At 45.6% G+C, this 24,372-nt stretch overlaps 1 protein-coding gene and 1 long non-coding RNA gene across 3 annotated transcripts in view; one reads left to right on the forward strand and one right to left on the reverse strand.

Moving 5' to 3' along the window:
- Positions 1-5,329, forward strand: part of LOC116558256 — a 7,800-nt gene extending 2,471 nt beyond the window's left edge. The window contains exons 2-3 of the long non-coding RNA XR_004271920.1: positions 800-804; positions 5,232-5,329. This is a non-coding gene — a long non-coding RNA (uncharacterized LOC116558256). The remainder of the gene's footprint in view (positions 1-799; positions 805-5,231) is intronic.
- Positions 1-24,072, reverse strand: part of CHRNB3 (cholinergic receptor nicotinic beta 3 subunit) — a 45,984-nt gene extending 21,912 nt beyond the window's left edge. For both annotated transcript variants that reach the window (XM_032288051.1, XM_032288052.1), the window contains exons 1-3: positions 23,523-24,072; positions 11,539-11,690; positions 9,409-9,453 (exon numbers count right to left, since the gene is read on the reverse strand). In XM_032288051.1, coding sequence (XP_032143942.1) covers positions 9,409-9,453; positions 11,539-11,690; positions 23,523-23,574 — 249 coding nt within the window. In that variant the 5' untranslated portion in view covers positions 23,575-24,072. The remainder of the gene's footprint in view (positions 1-9,408; positions 9,454-11,538; positions 11,691-23,522) is intronic.
- Between the last annotated feature and the right edge of the window lie 300 nt (positions 24,073-24,372).

Below are 24,372 nucleotides of genomic sequence, written 5' to 3' on the forward strand. Positions count from 1 at the left end.
AGGCATGCGCCACCATGCCCAGCTAACTTTTATATTTTTAGTGGAGACAGGGTTTCACCATGTTGACCAGGATGGTCATGATCTCTTGACCTCGTGATCCACCCGCCTCGGCCTCCCAGAGTGCTGGGATTACAGGCGTGAGCCACCGCGCCCAGCCTTAGAGACATTCTTCAATACCTTCGTGTCCTTCTGCTATCAGACCTGGGAATCACAGAATGCTCTCCCTGAGCTGTCCATCAGAGGGCTCATCCAGTGTCTTTACTGCTGTTTTTAGACAGGGTCTCACTCTGTCACCCAGGCTGCAGTACAGTGGTGCAATCACAGCTCAATGCAGTTTCAACCTCCTGGGCTCAATCCATCTTCCCACCTCAGCCTCCAGAGTAGCTAGGACTACAGGTATGCACCACCACACCTGGCTAACTTTTCTTATTTTTTTTTTCTTACTTTTTAATTTTTTGTACAGACAGGGGACTCCCTATGTTGACCAAGCTGGTTTCAAACTTTCAAACTCCTAGCCTCAAGTGATCCTCCTGCCTTGGCCTCCCCAAATGTTAGGATTACAGGCATGAGCCACCATGCCCAGCCTACCCAATTTCTGCCATGATGTGTGGTCACCACAGAGCTGTACCCCATAGCCCAGGACCACCATGAGTTTAGAATGGCACAAGCCACAGGATATTTGCAAGTGGCAGAGTCAGCAGCCAGAGCCCAAACTTCTATCTGGTTCTCTAAGGGGCTGCGAGGTTTTCTGGTCATTTCCCTGTTCTCTCTGAAACCCTGGTAGCATCTGGAGATTAAGCTCCTGTCTCTCCCATCTTAGAGTAAGAGATTAGAAATAATATTCCGTGTTTGCGTAGAGTGTTCTAGCTGCAACACTCAAAGCCCTCGACAAACACCAGCTCCGCATCGCAGCAGTTCTCAGCTTGAGAGCTGTGTTTTTGCAGGAAATAGGAACGCACAGAATATGTCAGAGCCAAATATCAAAGTTAATCTATGACTAAGAAAAAAATAGAAAAATACTCCAACTCTAGGTTTCCTCATTCAGAAAACTGCAATTTCAAATCCACATCAAATATATATGATCCCTTAAAATTGTCTTTTCTTATATGTATTACCTCAATAATCACTCATAAATGCCTAGCTAAATCGCAATCCAGAATCAAATTTTATTTAAACCTAAATCATAAGGCTTTTTGTAAAAACTATAAACAAAGTCCCCGAATTATTCTAACTTCAATGCTAATAGGACCAAAAGATAAAAAGAAACAGATATTCTGGAACTTCCCTGGGATCTCCAGTTATCTTAGATGTGAAATTCTTTTTTTTCTTTTTTTTTTTTGAGACAGAGTCTCCCTCTTGTTGCCCAGGCTGGAGTACAATGATATGCTATTGGCTCACTGCAACCTCCACCTGCTGGGTTCAAGTGATTCTCCTGCCTCAGCCTCCCAAGTAGCTGGGATTACAGGCACACGCCGCCGTGCCTGGCTAGTTTTTGTATTTTTAGTAGACATCGGGTTTCACCATGTTGGCCAGGATTGTCTCTATCTCTTGACCTCATGATTCACCTGGCTTGGCCTCCCAAAGTGCTGAGATTACAGGCGTGAGCCACCAAGCCTGGCCAGATGTGAAATTCTTAAAGCCAAATTATTTTTGATTCATTTTAATCTCAAAGGCAGCAACATGACATATTATGTGTTTCATATTCCTGTTTAATTCGTGAGTTGTTAAGGCCAAGAAATGTGACTTGTTATTAAGGATGAAGGCCAATCATGGTGGCTGATGTCTGTAATCCCAGCACTTTGGGAAGCCCAGGCGGGCAGATCACATGAGGTCAGGAGTTTCAGACCAGCCTGGCCAGCATGGTGAAACTCCATCTCTACTAAAAATACAAAAATTAGCCAGGCGTGATGGCACATGCCTATAATCCCAGCTACTCGGGAGGATGAGATGGGAGAATCACTTGAACGCGGGAGGTGGAGGTTGCAGTGAGCTGAGATCATGCCACTGTACTCCACACTCCAGCCTGGGCAACAGAACAAGACTCTGTCTCAAAAAAAAAAAAAAAAAAAAGAATGAGAAATCTCAAAGGTGGCAACAGGAAGTGACATTTATTGAACTAGTCACATTCACACACATTTTCTCATGTAATTCCCAGACAAAACTGTGAGCTAGGGATCACCTCTATTTGATAGATGAAGAGACTGAGGGTCAGAGAGGTGAAGTGACTTCCCCAAGTTTATATAGTAGGCCTTTTGACCTCTACTCAGTTAATTCTTACCAGGGTCCACTTGAATAAGAAGTCCAAACTTGGCCTCCTTTGATAAGGTCAGAGTAAGGTTACAGAAAAGGAAGGAAAATCAGATAATAAGTCAAGATCTGAGATGAATTCATGAACTTATAACTGCCATTCCACGTTGCCAATGATACTTAGACTCTTGGGGAGATCACCCAGACCTCTAGGGCTAGCCTGACCCTTCCATAACAGGTCTGCTTCTTATTTTTCCTGGAAGTTCAGCTCCAGGGTTCTACCCAATGAGGTCTTCATGTTTGCTGAACTTTTTGTTGATCTAAAGCAGACATCAGCTATTGGAAACACATTGCTAGTTTAAGATGCCGGCCTTGGCAGACATTCCAGCATTATTTTCCTCAGGATCGTTACGGGGAAAAGAGAGCTAACCGCGTCTCAGCTACAGCAAAGCTGGGTCATTCAGACCTCTCATTGTCTTATTTGCATATACAGCAGTGCCCAGCTCAGGGCCTTATGATGTTATACCCAGGCGAGTTAGATGGAACAGCGCCACGCGCTTGAGTTTCAAATTATGAGTCCTTTATTTATTTATTTATTTATTTATTTATTTTTCAGATAGAGTCCCACTCCGTCACCAGGCGTCAGGCTGGAGTGCAGTGGCACGAACTCTGCTCACCGCAACCTCTGCCTCCCGGGTTCAAGCAATTCTTCTGCCTCAGCCTCCCGAGTAGCTGGGACTACAGGTGCGCACCACCATGCCCAGCTAATTTTTTTTGTATTTTTAGTAGAGACGGGATTTCACCATGTTGGCCAGGATGGTCTCACTCTCTTGCCCTCATGATCCACCCGCCTCGGCCTCCCAAATGCTGGTGTGAGCCACCGCGCCCTGCCGAGTCCCTTATTTTTAGCTGGTGACCGAGAGATGGCTAACACTCAAATTTCTCCCGGCCCCGAGGAAGGGATTTGATTATCTTTTATACCTTGATTTAGGTAGGGGAGGGGGAGCCTAGCTGGAGCAGAATTTACAGAAGCAGGACAGGCAAGTTAGATAAGGAAGGCTGGTAACTAGGAGGCAGCGGGTTCTTATGATTGTTGATTTTCATGGAGGATATATACAAGTGGTTCCCATGATTGCCAGTTACCCAGGGGGTTATTCAATACTTGTCATATAATCAGTCAAGGGGTGGGGGCATTCACAATGGCAAGTGGGCTTGCCAAGCAGGCTATAGTTACAAAGGTTATATGTTTCTATAGTTCTAAGTACGGTATGACCCAGCATAGTAGCAAGACCCAGGTATGCACGTAAGGGAAGAGTGGCAGGAGGAGTGAGGTGGAGGTCAAGATGGAGTCTGTCTGGCTCTCAGAAAAATGGAGTCTGTCTGGCTAACACAGGGTAGCTTAGCACAATGAGCCCGGAGGTGATACTGACTCTGGAGGCAGGGACTTGGACACCAGACCAGCTTGAGGACTAGCTAAACAGGGCCAGGCAGAAGTGGCTTTCCGTAAGACATGGCCGCCAGGGCTCCATGTCAGTTTACCATTGCCATGGCAATACCCGGAAGTTACCACCCTTTGCCATGGCAATGACCTGGAAGTTACCACCCTTATCCTAGACATTTCTGCATAAACTGCCCCTTAATTTGCATATAATTAAAGGTGAGTATAAATATACCTGCAGCTCACTTTTGAGCTGCTGGTCGGGCACACTGCCAGGCGGGTAGCCATGGTCTTTAGGGAGCAGTGTCTCTGCCGCTGCTGTCCTTGAATTCTTTCCTGGGTAAAGCCAGGTGGAGCCCTGGTTTTGGGGCTCAACTGCCCTGCATCACTTATACAGTGCAGAGTAGGCTCTCAGGAAATATGGAGTGAGTAAATTTGGCATTTATTGTCATAGTGATTATTTCTATGGAAACATCTAGGCAAAAGGGCCAACACTTGTGTCATTTCAAAAAAGGTCAGTTTTGGCCAAAACGGTGGCTCATGCCTGTAATCCCAGCGCTTTGGGAGGTGAAGGCAGGTGGATCAATGGAAGTCAGGAGTTCAAGGCCAGCCTGGCCAACATGGTGAAACTCTGTCTCTACTAAAAGTACAAAAATTAGCTGGGCTTGGTGGCAGGTGCCTGTAATCCAGCTACTCAGGAGGCTGAGGCATGAGAATCGCTTGAACCCAGGATGCAGCGGTTGCAGAGAGCCGAGATCTCACCGCTGCACTCCAGCCTGGGTGACACAGCAAGACTCTGTCTCAAAAAAAAAAGGTCAATTTCATTTTCCATTGCCTCTGAGGTGCTTTCCAAGTTTTCCTAACCTTGAATATGACGGTGCAGGATCTGAGGGGCTGGGGCAGTAAGTACTTTCTCATGTAGTTCTGGTGAGTCAGTGTTAACATTATATTTATCGTTTACGGGGTTTTGATTACCGTCTGGAAGTACAAAGGAGGAAGACAAACTAGTTTGCAAAATAAAATCAATAAAATAAAAATAGCTCCATGTAGAAGACTTCCTCTGGATGTCGCTGGATTTGTGCTTTATAAAGGTCTTTCTTTGGTTGAGAGGATAGAAGAGCAGTGTCTAAATATACCAGAGGAGAGCTATGGAAACAGAGGATAAGACAGGAGAATCAGCTAAAAAAAATCCCCACAAGTATCTCATTTGCATGCGCTGCCATGGAACATGCTTTTGTTCCAAGTACGTAGGATTTTTTCTCCAAGTGGATATGAATTAGAGAGCATTTTTTCAGTGTCTGGGAGGCAAAAGAGGAAAGAGGGAGAAATGGGCATTTTGTTTTCATTTTGTCTGAGGCACACAGGGATGATTGCTAAGAGTTACCAGTGGGTTTGCACAAATGTGAGAGCTTTTGGATAGCAGTGTTATTGGACTGCTATTCACTATTCAGGGGTTCACAACTTCTCCACCTTTTTGGGTTGTAGAACTTCTGTAAGAAGTCAAATTAAGCTCAGTCAAATTAAGTCAATTTAAATTAAATTAAAGCTCCTTGGGAGCTTTCCCTGACTTTCTTCCTGTCTCATTGTGTTTTTTTAAGCTCCACAGTGGTTTATATGTACATCCTTTGTGCTGTTTATCATGGTGATTATTTTTCGGTAACTAACACTGTGTCCTCTTCTTGCAGGTAGTGCTGTGTGTTGCTCTTTATATATCCAGGATCTAGCAGGGCACCTGGCCCATAGGCTCTCAATAAATCCTGGTGAATGGATGGAAGGTGGAATGGATCCTAACTTCATTCTCTCCTGAATTCTTTCTACACCAATTCCATCAGCTGTCCCGAAGGTTAAGGAATCAAAGCCTTAGATGACCAAGATTAGGAAATTATACAGGAACAGGACTAACAGGAGAACAAGACACGCTCCAAACTCTCCCTCCAGTCTAAGGCAAGGGAATGATTTCTCTACAGAAGCTGGACTTCCCCTAAAAGTGTTTAACCTTCCTCAGTTTCCTCATCTGCAAAGTTAGGAGGATAATAGAACCTCCCTTATAGGATGGCTGTGAAAATTCAATGGGATTATTCCCACGACACAGTCAGCATCATGCCTGGGCACTTAGTAAGTACTCAGTAAATCTGAGATATTATTAGCTGCTCTAGAACTAAGATCTGTGTAAAACACCAATGATAGCTTTTTTATAAATATGTATTTTATTTTGTTTTTCTTTTCTTTCTTTAATCCTTCAACTTTCTTTTATCCTTATAGCTTTAAAAATCATTTTTTTAAAGCATAAAAGTAACATTATGGCGGAGCTCAATGCTTCCTGTTCCAGGCAGCCTTCCCTGCTTGCCACCCAATGTTGTAAAATTGACCTTTCTTTTTTGCCCCAACATTGTCTGTGCCATAAAGCACTTATTAACTAACATCCACTGTAATGTTTCCCACACCCAATTCAATCTGTGCAAATGGATGCCGTGTTGACTATATCCTCTGTAGTTTTCTGGAATGTGAAGCTTCGTTTCTCCTGCTTTGGCTCCTCCTGTGATCTAGAAGCAGGGCTTAGTGTTCAGGGAGGAGGCTGCATGTGGCCAGAAAGACCCTGGCCAGGGGTTAAGAAACCCACATTCCAGCCGGTTGAGGATTGGACTCTTCTATCTCTATGAAACGGGTAATGATGTCTCTTTTCCTAAGTCAGGTGGCAGAGAGGTTTAAATGAGATAAACCTCATTTAGCGTTTGTGAATTAAACACCATTAAAGTATATTATTCTCGGTAGATATTGGAGACTCGGAAGAGTGGGAGGGTGGGCGGCGGGTGAGGGATGAGAAATCACCTAATGGGTACAATGTACATTAGTATTCAGATACATTCGAAGCCTAGACGTCACTACATAATATATTTGTGTAACAAAACTGCACTTGTACCTTACACACTTATGCCAAAAAAAGTCGATTATTCTCATTATTTCTGTTAAATGGGAACTTCTGTCAGCGGGCTGACTCTTCCAAGTGTCAATGTGCTCCATGCCTGTGGAGTTCTCCTGCTCAGTTTTGGGTGTTGTATTGATTTTTAGGATTTAATTCCACCTTGGTTTGAAGACACCCACCAGGCCTCTGGGATTCTGGTGGCACACTTTGTGGGAAGTCCTTTCCAAAGCTGTAGCTGACGACTGAGGGGCCCTCGGCTCCCACCCTTTTGTTGTCTAACGCTGTTCTCTTTGGCTGAAATGACTCCTTATTTTCAAAACCACAAGAAAAGTGAAAAGACCTACTATTCCCTGGACCCCTGCTTTATGTGAAAGGTTAGAGCTTCATCTCGGCCAGGCACAGTGGCACATGTCTGCCATCCCAGCACCTTGGGCTGACATCAGGGGTATGAGACTGGCCAACATGCCAAAACCCCATCTCTATTAAAAACACAAAAATTAGCTGGGTGTAGTGGCACGTGTCTGTTGTCCCAGCTGTTCAGAAGGCTGAGGCAGAAGAATCGCTTGAACCCAGGAGGTGGAGGCTGCAGCGAGCCAAGACCGAACCACTGCACTCCAGCCTGGGCAACAGAGTGAGACTCCAACTCAAAAACAAAAAAGAGCAGTGGGGGAAGGAGGCATGTGGGAAGTAAAGGTTTGTGTGTGTGTTTGATTTTTACTAACTTCTAAGCCTGTTTACACCTTAAGAGGAAAGTATGGGTTCTTTTCTCCCCTGCAAGCTCGATATAGGATTTCTTCTTGGCCTTTATCAACTCAAAATACTTCCCAATTCTACGGCCTATGAATTGCAAAAGTGGGTAAGTCACTGAGGAATGAGATGGGTGTATAGCAAGATATGTTTATTTAAATGGTATTTTAATATATACATTTCAAGCTTATTATTTTCTCCTGGATTTTTTTTTTTTTTTTTGAGGAGTCTCACTCTGTTGCCCAGACTGGAGTGCAGTATTGTGATCTCAGCTCACTGCAACCTCCGCCTCCCGGGTTCAATAGATTCTCCTGCCTCAGCCTCCTGAGTAGCTAGAACTACAGGCGAGCACCACCATGCCCTGCTAATTTTTGTATTTTTAGTAGAGACGGGGTTTCACCATGTTGGTCAGGCTGGTCTCAAACTCCTGACCTCAGGTGATCTACCCGCCTCGGCCTCCCAAAGTGCTGCGATTACAGGCATGAGCCACAGTGCCCGGCCTATTTTCTCCTGGATATTTTTATTTGCAAGTAAAACAATGTGCAGACCCGTTTCACAACTTGTTCTTATATCTATGATTGGAGAACCAGATGAGTAGAAAGCACTGAAAATCAGGATAGTTCTCTAACTCTGACTAAAGTTGTTGGGTGGGAGAACTCTGACGACATGAAAAGAAACCTTGCTGTTTCTTGTATCCATTGCTCCTTATAAAGCATTAGCAGAAATATCCTACCAGGAATATTTTAAATCTGTGGGGCAAATTAGGCAATATCTGGACATTCATTGAAAATACTTAGGTCGGGTACAGTGGCTCACACCTGTAATCCCAGCACTTTGGGAGGCCGAGGTGGGTGAATCACCTGAGGTCAGGAGTTCAAGACCAGCCTGGCCAACATTGTGAAACCCCATTTCTACCAAAAATACAAAAGTTAGCCGGCGTGGTGGCAGGCGCCTGTGATCCCAGCTACTCGGAAGGCTGAGGCACAAGAATCACTTGAACCTGGGATACGGAGGTTGCAGCGAGCCAAGATCATGCCACTGCCCTCCAGCCTGGCAACAGAAAGAGACAGTGTCTCAGATAAATAAGCAAATAAATATAAGAGCAAGTTAAATTTTTTAAAAATCACTAGCAAAATAAAAACACAAAATAAGGAATTAAACCCAATTTCTTTCTTTCTTTCTTTTTTTGATACAAACTCTTGCTCTGTTGCCCAGGCTGAAATGCAGTGGTGAGATCGTGGCTCACTGTAGCCTTTACCTCCTAGGTTCAAGCAATTCTCCTGCCTCAGCCTCCTGAGTAGCTGGGATAAACCAAACTTCTTTCCCACTGTCAAGTGTCAATATTTTCTCTTTGTAGATAACATATGCGAAACTGGGATTTGAATGGTATTATTTACTGACAATCCTAGAACAAACTCCTCTGGACACACTCCCCTGGGTTTAGGAAATAAGCTGTAGCCAAGTGAAAAGCAATGATCTCAGAAGAAAGCTGAAAATGATTCAAAATGCATTTTCAGTGATGTCAGGAAAACATGTATTCATTGTTTTGGGCTTCACTCTGTTCTGAAATTAACAATGGGCAGCCCCATTATTCCCTCATTTAGGGCTCAGTTCTTACTCGGAAGCAACAAGAGGTTTTAGAGGTAGATTCTACCCATGGAGGACTAGAGGAGACTAGGGAGGATGCAGCCCTGATTTTCCTACCCAGCTGCAGTTCCCTACCTGGGGGAAAGTGGTACATCTTGGAGGCTGTTTGTTCTTTTCTCTGAATGGTCCCAGGGCCCATCCCCAGGCCTTACAGCAGGAGAGTCACCTCCCCCTGCCTCATGACCAGCTCTACTGCCGGGAGCAACCACGCACAACAGTGCGTACCCAGGGGCTTCCAGGACCAGCTCCCCAACACCACAGAAAATAAAAGCCTCAGACCGTTGCCACACATCTCCCTGAGGAACATGCTATGCCCCCTTAAATCATTGTTTTTCCGATGGGAGCCTCTCTAAATAAAAAATAAGTGATTGGGTTGGCAGACACAATCACTTGGATTGAAATTTACCTGTTTGAGCCACACATTGGTCGTCATCAGCTGATTCTTTTCATCCTAAGAAAATGACAATTTGAAAAGTACTGTAAATCAAAGTGAAAGCAAGTTGTGGTTTTTCTTGTTGTTTTAGAAATGGAGTCTCAAGGATGCTGCCCAGGCTGGAGTGCCATGATGCCACCTTAGCTCACTGCAGCCTCACGCTCCAGGGCTCAAATGATCCTCCCGCCCCAATCCCCAAGGAGCTGGGACTATAGGTGCATGCCAACACACCCAGATGTTTTTTGTTTGTTTTTGATCAGAAAAATCTGAGTCTTACCTTTGAGGTGTTCCAAATCCAAAAGATTCTCAATTTATTTTTTATTTTATTTTTTGAGACAGAGTCTCGCTCTGTCGCCCAGGCTGGAGTGCAGTGGCACAATCTCGGCTCACTGCAACGTCCACCTCCTGGGTTCAAGTGATTCTCCTGCCTCAACCTCCTGAGTAGCTGGGATTACAGATGCACACCACCACGCCCAGCTAATTTTTTTGTATTTTTAGTAGAGACGGGGTTTCACCATGCTGGCCAGGCTGGTCTCAAACTCCTGACCTCAGGTGATCTATCTGCCTCGGCCTCCCAAAATTCTGGGATTACAAGCATGAGCCACTGCGCCTGGCCTAAGATTCTCAATTTAAAACAGTCAAATGGCATGCAAACAGTCAAATAACTTGCAGATTTTGCTTAAAATGAAAAAGAACTAAAACAAGTAGCAGTTAATTGCATAACCCAGAAGGCACTTTAAAGGTGCAAAGTAGGCCAGGCACAGTGGCTCACACTTGTAATCTCAGTACTTTGGGAGGCCAAAGCTGGTGGATCACCTGAGGTCAAGAGTTCGAGACCAGCCTGTCCAACAAAGCAAAACCCCGTCTCTACTAAAAATACAAAAAATAGCTAGACATGATGGCATACGTTTGTAATCCCAGCTACTCGGAAGCTGAGGCAGGAGAATCGCTTGAACCCAGGAGGTGGAGGTTGCAGTGAGCTGAGATCACACCGCTGCACTTCAGCCTCAGTGAAAGAGCAAGTCTCTGTCTCAAAAAAATAAAAATAAAAAACGCCAGGAGCAGTGGCTCATGCCTATAATCCCAGCACTTTGGGAGGCCGAGGCGGGAGGGTCACCTGAGGTCAGGATTTTGAGACCAGCTTGGCCAACATGGTGAAACCCTGTCTCTACTAAAAATACAAAAAAATTAGCTGGGTGTGATCATGCGTGCCTATAGTCCCAGCTATTCAGGAGGCTGAGGCAGGAGAATCACTTGAACCTGGGAGACAGAGGTTGCAGTGAGCTGAGATCTTGCTACTGCACTCCAGATTGGCAACAGAGTGAGACTCTGTCTCAAAAAATAAAATAAAATAAGAAGTAAATAGTAGCTAAATTGGAGATGGACTTTGCATGACTTTCTAGAAGGAATCCTGGGGTATTGAGCCAGCCAGGGCAGGTGAGTGTGCGCACATGTGTGTAGTGGGGTGGGAAATATGGGCAACATGAGAGGATTCTTCTGGGGCTTTGGGGACCGTAGCAGGACAATTTTGTTGCTTTAGGGAGTTGAAGTTCACTGATTTCTTCTAAGGACATAATCATGGCAGAAATGCAAGCTCAAAAGGAAAATCAGAATGCAACGGCATGGGTGAGCTCAGGAGAGGTGACGGGGCCGCCTAGGGAGAGCCAGAACAGGCCTTGCTCTGGGCGCTGTTCTCACCACCCCGTCTCCCTGCAGACACCTCTGCCAGCCCAGGGCACAGCCAGGGAGGGTCGGCAATCACAGCACATCAGCCCCGGCCTCAGCCCCTCTTGTCTGCGGTTCCCAGCGCTCCTCCCTGGGTGTTCAGCAGCCGGGCCAGGGGCAGTGACTATCTTAGCAACCACATCCTCCCCCTGGCAAAAAAACACCCCCGCTAACAGTGCTGCAATGAAAATTTACCCCATGATAACTTCTCATTCTTTCCTCAGGGTCATTTCAGTGGCTTCTTGGGGGCAGATTTTCTCTCACAGTAAATTATTTTTAAAATTGAAATGTCAGACATAGGGAATAAAAAATATTTTAGACTCACAAACAGGTTAAGGAATGCATGTTCTTTTTAGCCACGTGCCAAGGATTACTCACCACATCTACGAGCTGGGATATTTTCAATCCAAAATATACTTTTATGGTGTCATTAGAATGCAATACAGGGCGGACCCATTTCTGATAACCTTGGAACAAATGTCTGAGGAGGGCATCTTCATTTTCGGCAATTGAACTGAACCCTGCAGTGGCTGTAAAAGAATCGTGGGAGACCCGGGTTAGTGGGAGGGGTGTGATGCCTGGATGAGTGTCCCGTGGCATCCCGTGGCATCCCGTGGCCCTGACCTCCTGCGCCGTAGGCTGTGTCTGTTTCTAAACAGCCCAGTTCCTGAAAGGCAGCTTGGAGTATACAAGGGTCTCCACGTCCACTCCCACCTCCCCGCAAACATGCACAGCTGAACACAGAATCCACATTTTACCCAGAGCTGCACTCTCTCACAAGATTTTCCCATCACAGGGTCAATACGCAGGCCCCAAAAGCTCCATCTGCAGCCACCCGACCCTCACCTTTGGTGCCATCTGCAATGCCCCTTCTTCGCAGACATGGGCGCTGCCCACAAGCTGTTCTCTGTACCTGAGCCTTGTTTTTCTCCAGCATCTCCCTTTGGAAGTCTTTCGTCTATTTGTCATGCCTGTCTCCCTCTGGAGCTCCCTCACAACAGGTGCAGTGGCCGTTGTATTTGATCATGTTTACCTAACACCTAGAACAGGGCCTGGCCTAGAGTGGGTGTTCGTTTCATGTGTGTTAATAGATGTCAGAGTCGGCATGTGGTCACTGAACACCAAGTGTGTGCCCCTCACGGTCCTCTTTGTCTTCTTCCCAAGGAAGTCTTCCCTTACAAAGTCCTTCCTTGGTCAGCAGCCAGGATGTCACACTCTGCCCAGTGCCTTACTGTGTGACAGTCTCAGAAACACCCAGTGTTAAGCTTTAACCCTTCAGTTGGGGAAATGGCTTAGGAATGCAGTCCCAAGAGAAAGTTTATTTCCTTACAATGCACTGCTATCACATTTAAAACAAGGAAGCCCCTCCTTTATTTTATTTTATTTTTTTTGAGAAGGAGTCTCCCTCTGTCACCCAGACTGGAGTCAATGGCACATCTTGGCTCACTGCAACCTCCGCTTCCTGGGGTCAAGCAATTCTCCTGCCTCAGCCTCCTAAGTAACTGGGACTACAGGCGCATGCCACCATGCCTGGTTAATTTTTGTATTTTTAGTAGAGATAGAGTTTCACCATATTGGCCAGGCTGGTCTCGAACCCCTGACCTTGTGATCCATCCAGCTCGGCCTCCCAGAGAGCTGGGATTACAGGCATGAGCCACCACACCTAGCCGGAAGCCCCCTCCTTTTTTTAAAAAAAGATGGGGTATCACTGTGTTGCCCAGGCTGGAGTGCAGTGGCCATTCACACGTGCCGCTCCATTACTGATTAGCAGAGGGGCTTTAACCTGCCCCTCCTTGTATATTCAGCACGCGATTAATGCAACCCATTCTGCACCATGTCCTGACCATAGAAACCCTTTTTCTTCCCACTGAGAGACCCACGTGTTGGGTAATGATCTCATGAGAGGCATGCCCAGTCAAAATGCAGGGATTCTTACTAAGAAGAAAAGCAAAACAGTGCGGCTTCCCCTGTGTGCAGGAGGCTTCCGTATATACTTTCCTAAGAGAGGAGCAATTTCAGGTGCCTCATCCCAGCTCCATAGAGTGGACAGAGGCATGGGGGAGGTGGGCTGTGTGCTCTGAGGGTTCTGGGCCCTATTTCCTTCCGCTTAAAATGAGTAATAGGGAGAGATGCAACCTTACATTTGTGCTTATTTTTAAAAAAAACTGTGGGCCAGGGATCGTGGCTCACACCTGTAATCCCAGTACTTTGGGAGCCTGAGATGGGAGGATTGTTTGAGCCCAGGAGTTGGAGAGCAGCCTAGGCAACATAGGGAGACCCTGTCTTTTTTTTTTTTTTTTTTTTTTTTTTTTTTTGAGATGGAGTCTTGCTCTGTTGCCCAGGCTGGAGTGCAGTGAAGTGATCTTGGCTCACTGCAACCACCACTTCCCTGGTTCAAGCAATTCTCTTGCCTCAGACTCCCAAGTAGCTGGGGTTACAGGTGCACACCACCATATCCAGCTAATTTTTGTATTTTTAGTAGAGATGTGGTCTCACTATGTTGGCCAGTATGGTCTCGATCTTTTGAACTAGTGATCTGCCCGCTTCAGCCTCCCAAAGTGCTGGGATTACAGCTGTGAGCCACTGCACCTGGCGACCCTGCCTGACAAAAATTTAAAAAATTAGCCAGGCGTGGTGGCTCATCCCTATAGTCCCAGCTACTTGGGAAGCTGAGGTGGGAGAATCGTTTGAGTCCTGGAAGTCAACATGGCAGTGAATGGTGATTGCACCACCGCACTCCAGACTGGGTGACAGAGCAAGACCCTGTCTCAAAAAAATTTTTTTTCTTTTTTCTTTTCTTTTCTTTTTTTTTTTTAAGACAGGGTTTCACCATGTTGGTCAGGCTGGTCTTGAACTCCCGACCTCAGGTGATCCGCCCATGTCGGCCTCCCAAACTGCTGAGATTACAGGCGTGAGCCACCACGCCCAGCCAAAAAAATTTTTTAAGAAAGCAAAATAAACGAAAATGGATCTGTTTATTACTATTAGTACCAAGAGCAGCCCTGGGAGCAGCCAGCTGGGCAGCCGCCAGGGCATCCATCTGTAAAGATCTGGGAAACCTTCCTGGAAATGTACAGGGAGAGAATAGAGAGAAACCCCACAGCCTCTAGGGGGCGAGGTGGGCATTTGCTCAGGGGGACGTTCCTGAAGTCATCTTTGACTCCTCTCTTTTTCTTCCAACCCACATCGGGTCCTAACATCCTTCAGCCTGCATCCCAGTCCTGCTTGCTCCCCACCGTCTCCACCGGGGCCACGCTGAGAACACAGATGCTCTCTCTGGGACTCCTGCACTGCTTCCTAATTGTTTCCACTTTTGACCTTTCCACAGTCCATTCCCCACACAGCAGCAGGAGAAGATGATGTCAGTTCCCTGCTAAGCCCTCCAGATGGTTACCCATCACACTCAGAAAGAAACATCCGAGTCCCACCACAGTCTCCCAGGCCCCATGTGGCCCTGACTGTGCACCCCCTACCATGCTGCCCGCACCCTCCTCCCCAGCCCTAGAGCCAGTCTGCAATTCCTAGAACAAGCCAGAATGCATCTGCCTGGGGAAAGCTCTCTCTCACCCTTACCCTGAGAGCCCACAGCCATCCCTTCACTCGTCCAGTCTTTGCTCAAACATCATTTCCTTGAGAAAGTCATTTCAGGTTACACTGTTTAAAAATTCCTCCCTCTCCATCCTCTTAGGGCACTTTATCTTCCAGTGATATGACCTAATCATATCACATTTATCTGTTTATTATTGTCTGCCCTTCCTAGATGATGCCAGCTCCAGGAAGTCGGGGATTGTCTTCCTCACTGCTGTATTCCTGGCTCCTAGAACGGTGACTGTCACCCAGCAGCTGCTGAGCTAATGGCTGTTGAGTGGACAAACACTCAAGCAACGATGCAGTCAGCTTCATGGCCTTTGTTTTGCTGAGGGGCATCTGGAGAGTTGGGACCAGAGGTGAACCGCTCAAGAGAAGAGGGAAGCAGTGAGGACACAGCTGTCCTTGTCCAGTCACCCCCAGGGCAGGCAGCCCCCTCCTCTAAGGCAGAAAATATTGTTTGAAAGGCACTTGTCTTCACCTGTTTTGTGCTGCTGTAACAGAACACCACAGCCTGGGGAATTTATCATGAACAGAAATTTATTGGCTCATGGTTCTAGAGACTGGGAAGTCCAAGATTGAGCAACCAGCATCTGGTGAGGGCCTTCCTGCTACATCAGACATGATGGAAGAGCAAAGAGGGGGTGAGAGATATAAGAGGTGGCCAACCCCTTCTGTGATAATGGCATAAATCCATTTACGAGGGTGGTGTTCCCATGACCCAGACACCTGCCATTAGGTCCCACCTCCCAACACTACTGTACTGGGGATCAAATTTCCAGCACATGAACTTTGGGGAACACATTCAAACCACAGCAGCACTGTGGCAGACACTGCAGTTCCCTGCCCAATAGCCATTCCCCCTTTTTCCTTGGCAACAGATGCTAAATTTATTCAGGGTTGCATGGTGCCGGCTTACAAAGCTCAGTCCGGGCTCCCTTGCAGCTGGGAATGGCCTATGAAACATGTAGCCAATTAGATGCAATTAGAAGCTGTTGAGATTGGGTGTTTACAGGAAAGCTTGTTAAAAAGGATGGACTTGATCTGACATGTCAGTCTCCTTCTTTTTGCCTGGAACTGGAGAGTTGGCCACTCACGTGTCTTGCAAATTTGCTGACACCTACACACATAGGAGAGCAGAATGGAAAGACACACAGAACCTGGGTTTCTGATAGCCCTCTACTATTGGCCTCCAAATTTCTTGGTATGTGAGAAAAGCGATCTATTTGGTTAAGTCACTGTAGCCACTGACAGAGATCTGAACCCAGCCCTGACTAGTTGCTGAGATGCCAGAGTGCTGCGGTTCCTGCCGGGTCCCTGAGTCCCAGGTCAGCCAGATTAGCACAAATTACTGAAGACACCATCTCACAATGCATGAAGGCACTCCAGGGAGGTGGAGGACAACTGAATGATGCCTGAACCAACACATGTGAATGTGTGTGCACACACGCACACACACACACACACACACCTATTAGCTCATACAACGCTGAGCTGAGAGAGTTTTGGACAGATAAGAGAGGGTTCCCAAAGAAGTGTGGGGACTGTGACCATGAACTTGCTTTCCCAAGAGGAAAATTGTCCAGTCATTCTGAAAGGAGGTGGAGTTGCACATTGAAAGGGGAAATCTAAAATTCTGAACTGACATGCCTAGCATTTGCACTAAGGCAGCTGATTCGGGAATCCTGCTCTTCACCAAGATCCAGGGGCAGCGAGCAGCTGTGCTCTTTCAGGCACAGCATACATCTCCACCTGTGTTACCACTGTCAGAAGATGCACCTCCCGTCTGAATTAACAAAAAGTATGAACTGTACTGGCTGGTAGGGACTGAATGTTCACATCCCTCGAAAATCGAATGTTGACACCCTAACCCCCAATGTGACTGTATTTAAAGACAAAGCCCTCCCCTATTTCCCCCCAACTGACCCCAGTGTGTACTGCCACGTGTGTACCTATGCAACAATCTTGCATGTTCTTCACATGTATCCCAAAACCTAAAATGCAATAAAATAAATGGGAAAAAAAAAAAAAACGACAAAGCCTATGAGGAGGAGGCACAGAGGACAAACCAAGTGAGGACACAGCAAGAAGGCTGCTGTCTGTAAGCCAGGCAGAGAGCCCTCACCAGAAACTGACTTTCCAGCACCTGATCACAGACTTCCAGCCTCCAGAGCTGTCTGTTGTTAAACCTCAGTCCATGGTATTTTGTGAGGGCAGCCTGACTAATGCAAATCTGTTCTGACCCAAACAGACTTTATCCCCCTAACAAAAAAAGCCAAAGATTAAATGCTTTCTGCCTAATATCTTCAAATCTCCAGAACCTTTCCAAAATAGAAGCTGAAGTCACTGGCATTACTGGAGCAGACTTAGAGGACAGGCTGGGAGTGTTCCTGGTTTGTCCTTCTTGTGTAACAGAACATTACGAGAAAGGCCAAATGCTTCTCACAGTTGGTCCTTTGAGACCAGGGCCTCCATAAATATTTGATGATGTTTGATGAATGAACAAATGAACACATGAACAAAAGGCCATAACAGGGCTTTCTGTGACCCAGGGGACTGAGGCGGAGCCAGCCTGGCTCACTGCTCCCGAGGATGTAAAATCACAGATGCACTCAAGGTTTCCAGGACAAGTGGTCTTTGAATTAAGAAATAAATGGATTCCTGGAAAGTTGTGCATAGACCAAATTTTTGCAAATTGACTTATATTTTAAATAAATCACAATATTCTAAAATCCATCTCAGTAATCCATTGCAAAATCAAGAACTTTTTCTTGGAAGATGAGTGCCCCTCATTGTGGATGCTTTTTGTTGTTTTTTGAGACGGAATCTTGCTCTGTCACCCTGGCTGGAGTGCAGTGCCATGATCTCGGCTCACAGCAACCTTTGCCTCCCAGGTTCAAGCGATTCTCGTGCCTCAGCTTTCCTAGTAGCTGGGATTATAGGTGTGCACCACCATGCCCAGCTAATTTTTGAATTTTTAGTAGAGACGGGGTTTTGCCATGTTGTTCAGGCCGGTCTCAAATCCTGATCTCAAGTGATTGGCCTGACTTGGTCTCCCAAAGTGCTGGGATTCCAGGCGTGAGCCACTGCACCCGGCTATGGCTATCTGATAGAGAAGCTTGGACTCAATTTCAGCCTCGATGAAGGAGGAAGAAAAAGTGAACTGATAATAAAGCTGTGACAATAAAGCCAAGAAGGGCCTCCAGGACCATCCCAGCCCCTCGTTTTACAGGTGAAGATACTGGGGCATTGAGAGGAGCCTTGCCCAGGGTCGCCCTGCTATTGGTGGCCTGCGTGGTCTTCTGGTGGCCAGGCCAGCCATCTTCCCTTACTCCAAAAATTCAATTCCATATACATATATTTGCTGTTATTGCTATTTTTGATGATTTGCTGTTAGCATTGTATTTTCCAGAATGCTTTCCTGTTATTTAAAGCAATCTATTATCTGAAAGAATGATATTCTAAAACCACATCACAAGCAGTATTTGTCTGGCTGTAGGGAGACTCTTCGCCTTGGTGACACGTTGTGTCATGCACTCAAGACTCCTGCTGTTGTCAGCGCCAGGCACAGGGGCCTTTGCCCGAGGCCTCCCTGGTGGGCACTGCTGTGGTTGTGCTCCCTGGAGGAGGACGTCCCCTGCTCCACAGCGAGGGCACATTCGTGCCTCACATGTGGCTGTGTGCACCCCACATTTCTTTGCTTTGAGTCCCTCTCCCCTCAGACCCAAACACACACACTTAGTCTGACAACGTGGCTTCAGAGAGTGGTCGCTGCCTGTTAAGCTTTCCACCACCTCTCTTGGTAAAAGAAAAAAAGGAGTTTTGCTGTTCCTCCAAATCCCTGCTCTTCCTTTTTCTCTCCTGCTCCTCCTTGCTTAATCTTTTTTTTTTTTTTTTTTTGAGACGGAGTTTCGCTCTTGTTACCCAGGCTGGAGTGCAATGGCGTGATCTCGGCTCACCGCAACCTCCGCCTCCTAGGTTCAAGCAATTCTCCTGCCTCAGCCTCCTGAGTAGCTGGGATTACAGGCACACGCCATCATGCCCAGCTAATTTTTTGTATTTTTAGTAGAGACGGGGTATCACCATGTTGACCAGTATGGTCTTGATCTCGTGATCCACCTGCCTCGGCCTCCCAAAGTGCTGTGATTACAGGCCTGTACCACCGCGTCCGGCCTAATCTTTTTTTTTTTAAGACAGAGTCTCGCTCTATTGCCCAGGCTGGAGTACAGTGGCACGATCTCAGCTCACTGGAACCATCACCTTCTGGGTTCAAGTGATTTTACTGCCTCAGCCTCCTGAGTAGCTGGGATTACAAGAGCCCACCACCAAACCCAGCTAATTTTTTATATTTTTAGTAGAGACAGCGTTTCACCATGTTGGCTAAGCTTGTCTCGAATTCCTGACTTCAGGTGATCTGCCTGACTCAGCCTCACAAACTGCTGGGATTACAGGCATGAGCCACCCACCTTGCCCAGCCTCCTTGCTTAATCTTTGTTTCATTTTTTTTTTTGTCAAAATATTTCCTCTGGGGCTGGGTGTGGTGGTTCACACCTATAAATCCCAGTTATTTGGAGGCTGAGGCAGGAGGCTTGCTTGAGGCCAGGAGTCTGAGACCACCCTGGGTGGTGCAGTCAGGCTATGATAAGTAAATAAATAAATGCTTGTTTCTATTTTACATAAATATATATTTTTCCTTTGGGGCCAGACAGACAACTCCATGGGCAGAGGAAGGAAGATGGAGAGCCGGAGAGCTCCAGAGAGCCAGTGCGAAGGCTTTCAGTTCGGAGGCGGGAACAGGGATGGAGCGCTCTCCGCCTGATGCTGGTCATCTCCCATGCACTGAACTCAGGCTGGGATAGGATCTGGGAGAGCATGCTGCTCTTGGCTTGGAAGGCTGACTCCCTTGCCAAAGTCATCACTCATTAGGACAAGAATCCAACAAATATTTATTTAACATTTAGAGGCACTGGACTCAGATTTAGAGACCATGGGTTCTTGTTTGATTCCAAGCATTTAACATCCAAGCATTCCAAGCATCCCTCGGGTGATGGCCAGGGCCTCTAGCAGCTCACACCTCCTGGGCTTTTAGGGTCTTTGTGTCCATGAAACATCCATAAAATGTGGGCTATTAATGCCAGATATTTACTGTTTTCAAGGTACAAAAGACAGCTGAAGTTTAAGATGTGCCTGTGGCTGGGGAGCAGCCCTTCGCTGGTAGCTGCTGTTTATCTCAGCAGAGAGGGCAATCAGGTAAAGTAATACAGCTACCAGCGGGCAGGAGAGACTCACCCCTGTGAGGGGCTGGGGCTCTCTCAGCCCCACTGAATGAAATCATAAAAGATGTTGATGAGGTGCCTAGTAACAGCTCAAGACAAAGAAATTTTCCTTTGGAACTGAAGACTTGACCTTCTGGTCTCTTTATTCTTTTTTTTTTTTTTTTGAGGGGGTCACTCTGTTGCCCAAGCTGGAGCACAGTGGCATCATCATAGCTCACTGCAGCCTTGACCTCCTGGGCTCATGTGATCCTCCTGCCTCAGCCTCCGGAGTATCTGGAACTACAGGTACACGCCACCAAGCCTGGCTAATTTTTACATATTTTTGTAGAGACAGATGTCTCTCACTATGTTGCCCAGGCTGGTCTTGAGCTCCGGGGCTCAAGTGATCACCCTTTGGGTTCCCAAAATGTTAGATAACAGACGTGAACCATTGCACCCAGCCAAACCTTGGTCTGTTTATTCTTGATTTTATTTCCTTTCCTCAGTCTCTCAGATGCCCCTGCTCTCTTCCTACCTCCATATCCACATCCACTTTTAGCAAACTTTGACAAACTCACACTGAGGTCTAAATAACTGATAAGACTTAATAGATAAAACTTTTCTCTCTCACAGATCTACACTAAATCCAATCACCTGTGATAAATCGCACATCTGAGTATTTCTAGCTGCATCAGCATCTGTTCATAATTTTATGAACAGGATTTCATAAAAGTCTTCAGGATCATTCATGGTTTTGCTGATAATGCCATTGTTTTTTTATCCTCAGCCAGGACAGAAAAGAAATAATGGAAGAAATCCAAATCTCAGCAAAGATGATTGGGAAATGTGAATTGTTTTGTTTGGATGCCTTTTGGTATATTTTGGTATTTTGGTTTTTCCTTCCACTATTGCCATCTTGTCAAAAAAAAAAAAAAAAAAAAAGCATACCACAAATAAGGCAGCCTCTTCTGTCAACCCATGGAGCTAGCCTTCATGGTGAAGTCAAAGGATGGATATTTAATGGATTCTTGCTAGCATGAGAACTTTTCTTTTTGAGATGGAGTTTCGCTCTTGTTGCCCAAGCTGGATGCAATGGCACGATCTTAGCTCACTGCAACCTCCACCTTCTGAGTTAAAGCAATTCTCCTGCCTCTGCCTCCCGAATAGCTGTGATCATAGGTGCACACCACCACGCCGGCTAATTTTTTGTATTTTTAGTGGAGACGGGGTTTCACAAAGTTGGCCAGGCTGGTCTTGAACTCCTGACCTGAGGTGATCCACCTGCCTGGGCCTCCCAAAGTGCTGGGATTATAGGCATGAGCCACCACGCCCAGTGGAGAATTTATTAGAATGGCTTTGTTTTAATTTCTGGCTGGGCTCGGTGGCTCATGCCTGTAATCCCAGCACTTTGGGAGACCGAGGAGGGGGTAGATCATGAGGTCAGGAGTTCGAGACCAGCCTGACCAACATGGAGAAATCCTGTTTCTACTAAAAATACAAAAATTAGCTGGGTGTGATGATGCGTGCCTGTAGTCCCAGCTAAGTGGAAGGCTGAGGCAAGAGAATCGCTTGAACCTGGGAGGTGGAGGTTGCAGTGAGCTGAGATCATGCCACTGCACTCCAGTCTGGGTGACAGAGCACACTCCATCTCAAAAAAAAAAAAAAAAATTCCTCTTGCATTCCTACACACTGGAACCATTCCTAGTATACAGTAGATGTTTAATAAATATTTATTGAATGAATAAACACATGATGCCTTACCATATCACCATGTTGTAAGACAGATGAGAAGATAAATAGGATGCACCGCCTGCTTTTTGAGAGCAGACACCACACACAAAATATGAAATAGCAATATGAGAGACAGCCCATGGCCACACCCGAGGATCTTTATACCAAAGCCAGAAATATAAAAATCAAGGGGTTGCCTCTTGTAAGTTGAAAAAAGTGGTTTTGTATAACAAAAAGAAATTATTTTCTTTACAATGAGTAGTAAAGTTAAAAAAGGTAAGGAAATGTGGGACAGATTTTAAAATATGAGCAGATGCTGATGAATCTAGAAATACTCAGAGATGTAAGATTTATCACAGGTTATTAGATTTACTATAGATCTGTGAGAGATCACACAACCATCCCAAACACTTGCAGCCCACACAATGGAGACCAATATCAGGTGCCAAGCAATTCCAGGTTTCTTATGTAATCATGATTGTACATACAGGACAAGGCTTAGCTGAACCAAGAGCGTGTATGCTAAACACCCTCGCTAACCATTGAGTGAAATCATTCCCTGGGAAAAGAGTGGTAAGAATCCATTATTTTATAGTAAATAGAATAAGAAAGACAGGAAAACATCAGACACACATGCATTAATTGTAAGCTCAAACACACAGAAGTTTCTTATTTTTGTGACTGGCAAACTGCATTTAAGACTTTGAAAAGTCAACAGTTCATGATATTTGAAAATGAGTTTGAGGCTTTCTGCATTTAGAAATTCCTCTGTTTGACTTTGAGTCCTTGGTCTGAGAAAAGGTCATTTCTGGTAATAGGATAATGTTCAGGTGCTTCGCCGCCCTGGGACCTTGAAATGCAGAATTTATTTCTGGATTTGTGCAAATCTCCCTCAGTGCCGCCAGTTCTCCATTTGGAAATTACAATAATCAAATGTGGCAAAAATACTACTGAGAAATTAATACGAATTGCTAGTGGACCAACGCTTTTCTCACCATCTGGCTGCGGTTTCAGATGGTTTCTGATTCAATGGGGAAAACTTTCTGTTCTCAAGTTACACAGAAGATGAAATGATTCCCAAACCCAGGAAACTGGTTGGTGCAAATGACCAGTCCCCAAAGCCTTTCAGAACTTTCTCCCTCTTTCCTTTTCTCTTTTTGTTCTCTCTCTGTGTGTCTGTCTTTCACTCTTTCCTTTTATTTGTCCTTTATCCCTATCAAAAATTCCTCTATATTCAGTTGTTAATAGTCATATAAAACACACACATATTCACAGACATTTGATACACTTGTGTTTAACTGTGATATACAAACATACTAAATCTACCTACATACACAAATTTATAAAATATTTTTATAGGTCTACAGGGCATATTGGACAAAATTAAATATCAACACAGATATAGAAATTATTAGTAAATATGATAGAAAAATGTTGATATACTAAATTTTTGTGCCAAATATTTGAACAATCCTCTGAGTAATGCTCAGTGGATTCAGCAACATTTTTCCTGCTTTTGTGTCTTTTTACCAAGCTCGTAGTGATTCAGAAGGAGAAACGCAGCAAATGACAAAAACATAAACATTATGAAATTCATAGATACGATTTCTTCAGCAAAACCCCCCGCATCTCACAGAATTGCTCATTTGGGCCATATTTTAAGGGTTATCGTAAATATACCCTGTGTATTACGTGTTGTAATTCTAACATTATCAACACCACAGTTTTGCCTCCTCTGCTTAAATAATTCTGCGATTGTAGTTTTAATTCAGTGTGACTTGGGCTTACCTGAGGAAGGGATGCCAAGGACGATGAGAACCAGCATAAAATCTGTGAGCATCGTGATGTCAGTTTCAGAAAGACAATTTCTTCCTTTTTAACAACAGAGCATTTCCATTGGAAAAAGGTGTTTTGAAAAGAAAATACAGGGGTTCAAAATCCAAAGTGGTACCCAAGAGGACAGCAACACCTGGAGTGGAATAAAACAGTCTCAACCCCTCTCGCCGAGTGTGCTGCTTCTCAAAGTGCACTTCATTGATTTGCAGTCAGCTGTCAGATCGTGTAAGTCTAAAACATATCTCTGGGTCCTAACTCCTGACTTATTAATTTGCTCCCTTGCAAGAGATGCAGGGCACTGGAGAAAGGATGAAGCTAGACAACTTCTGAGTGTTCTGCACTATTTTTTTTACAGTTGGGATCTGCGTACAGGAGAAGCGCATTTTACCATGTCCATCCTGGAAGTTAGTGAAAAGTTTCTCATCCCCATTATTTCTCTATTTTCTTTTCTTTTTCTTCTTCTTTTTTTTTTTCTGAGACAAAATCTTACTCTGTTACCCAGTCTGGAGTGCAGTGGCATAATCTCAGCTCACTGCAACCTCCACTTCCTGGGTTCAAGCCGTTCTCCTGCCTCAGCCTCCCTAGTAGCTGGGATTACAGGCACCCACCAGTGCGCCCGGCTAATTTTTGTATTTTTGGTAGAGACGGGGTTTCAACATGTTGGCCAGGCTGGTCTTGAACTCCTGACCTCAGGTAATCCATTCACCTTGACCTCCCAAAGTGCTAGGATTACAGCTTTGAGCCACTGCTCCCGGCCTCTTTTTCCTTCCTTCCTTCCTTCCTTCCTTCCTTCCTTCCTTCC

This window comes from Sapajus apella, unplaced genomic scaffold, assembly GCF_009761245.1.
Source record: "Sapajus apella isolate SASKATOON/1434 unplaced genomic scaffold, GSC_monkey_1.0 scaffold21, whole genome shotgun sequence".
Taxonomy (NCBI): Eukaryota; Metazoa; Chordata; class Mammalia; order Primates; family Cebidae; genus Sapajus; species Sapajus apella.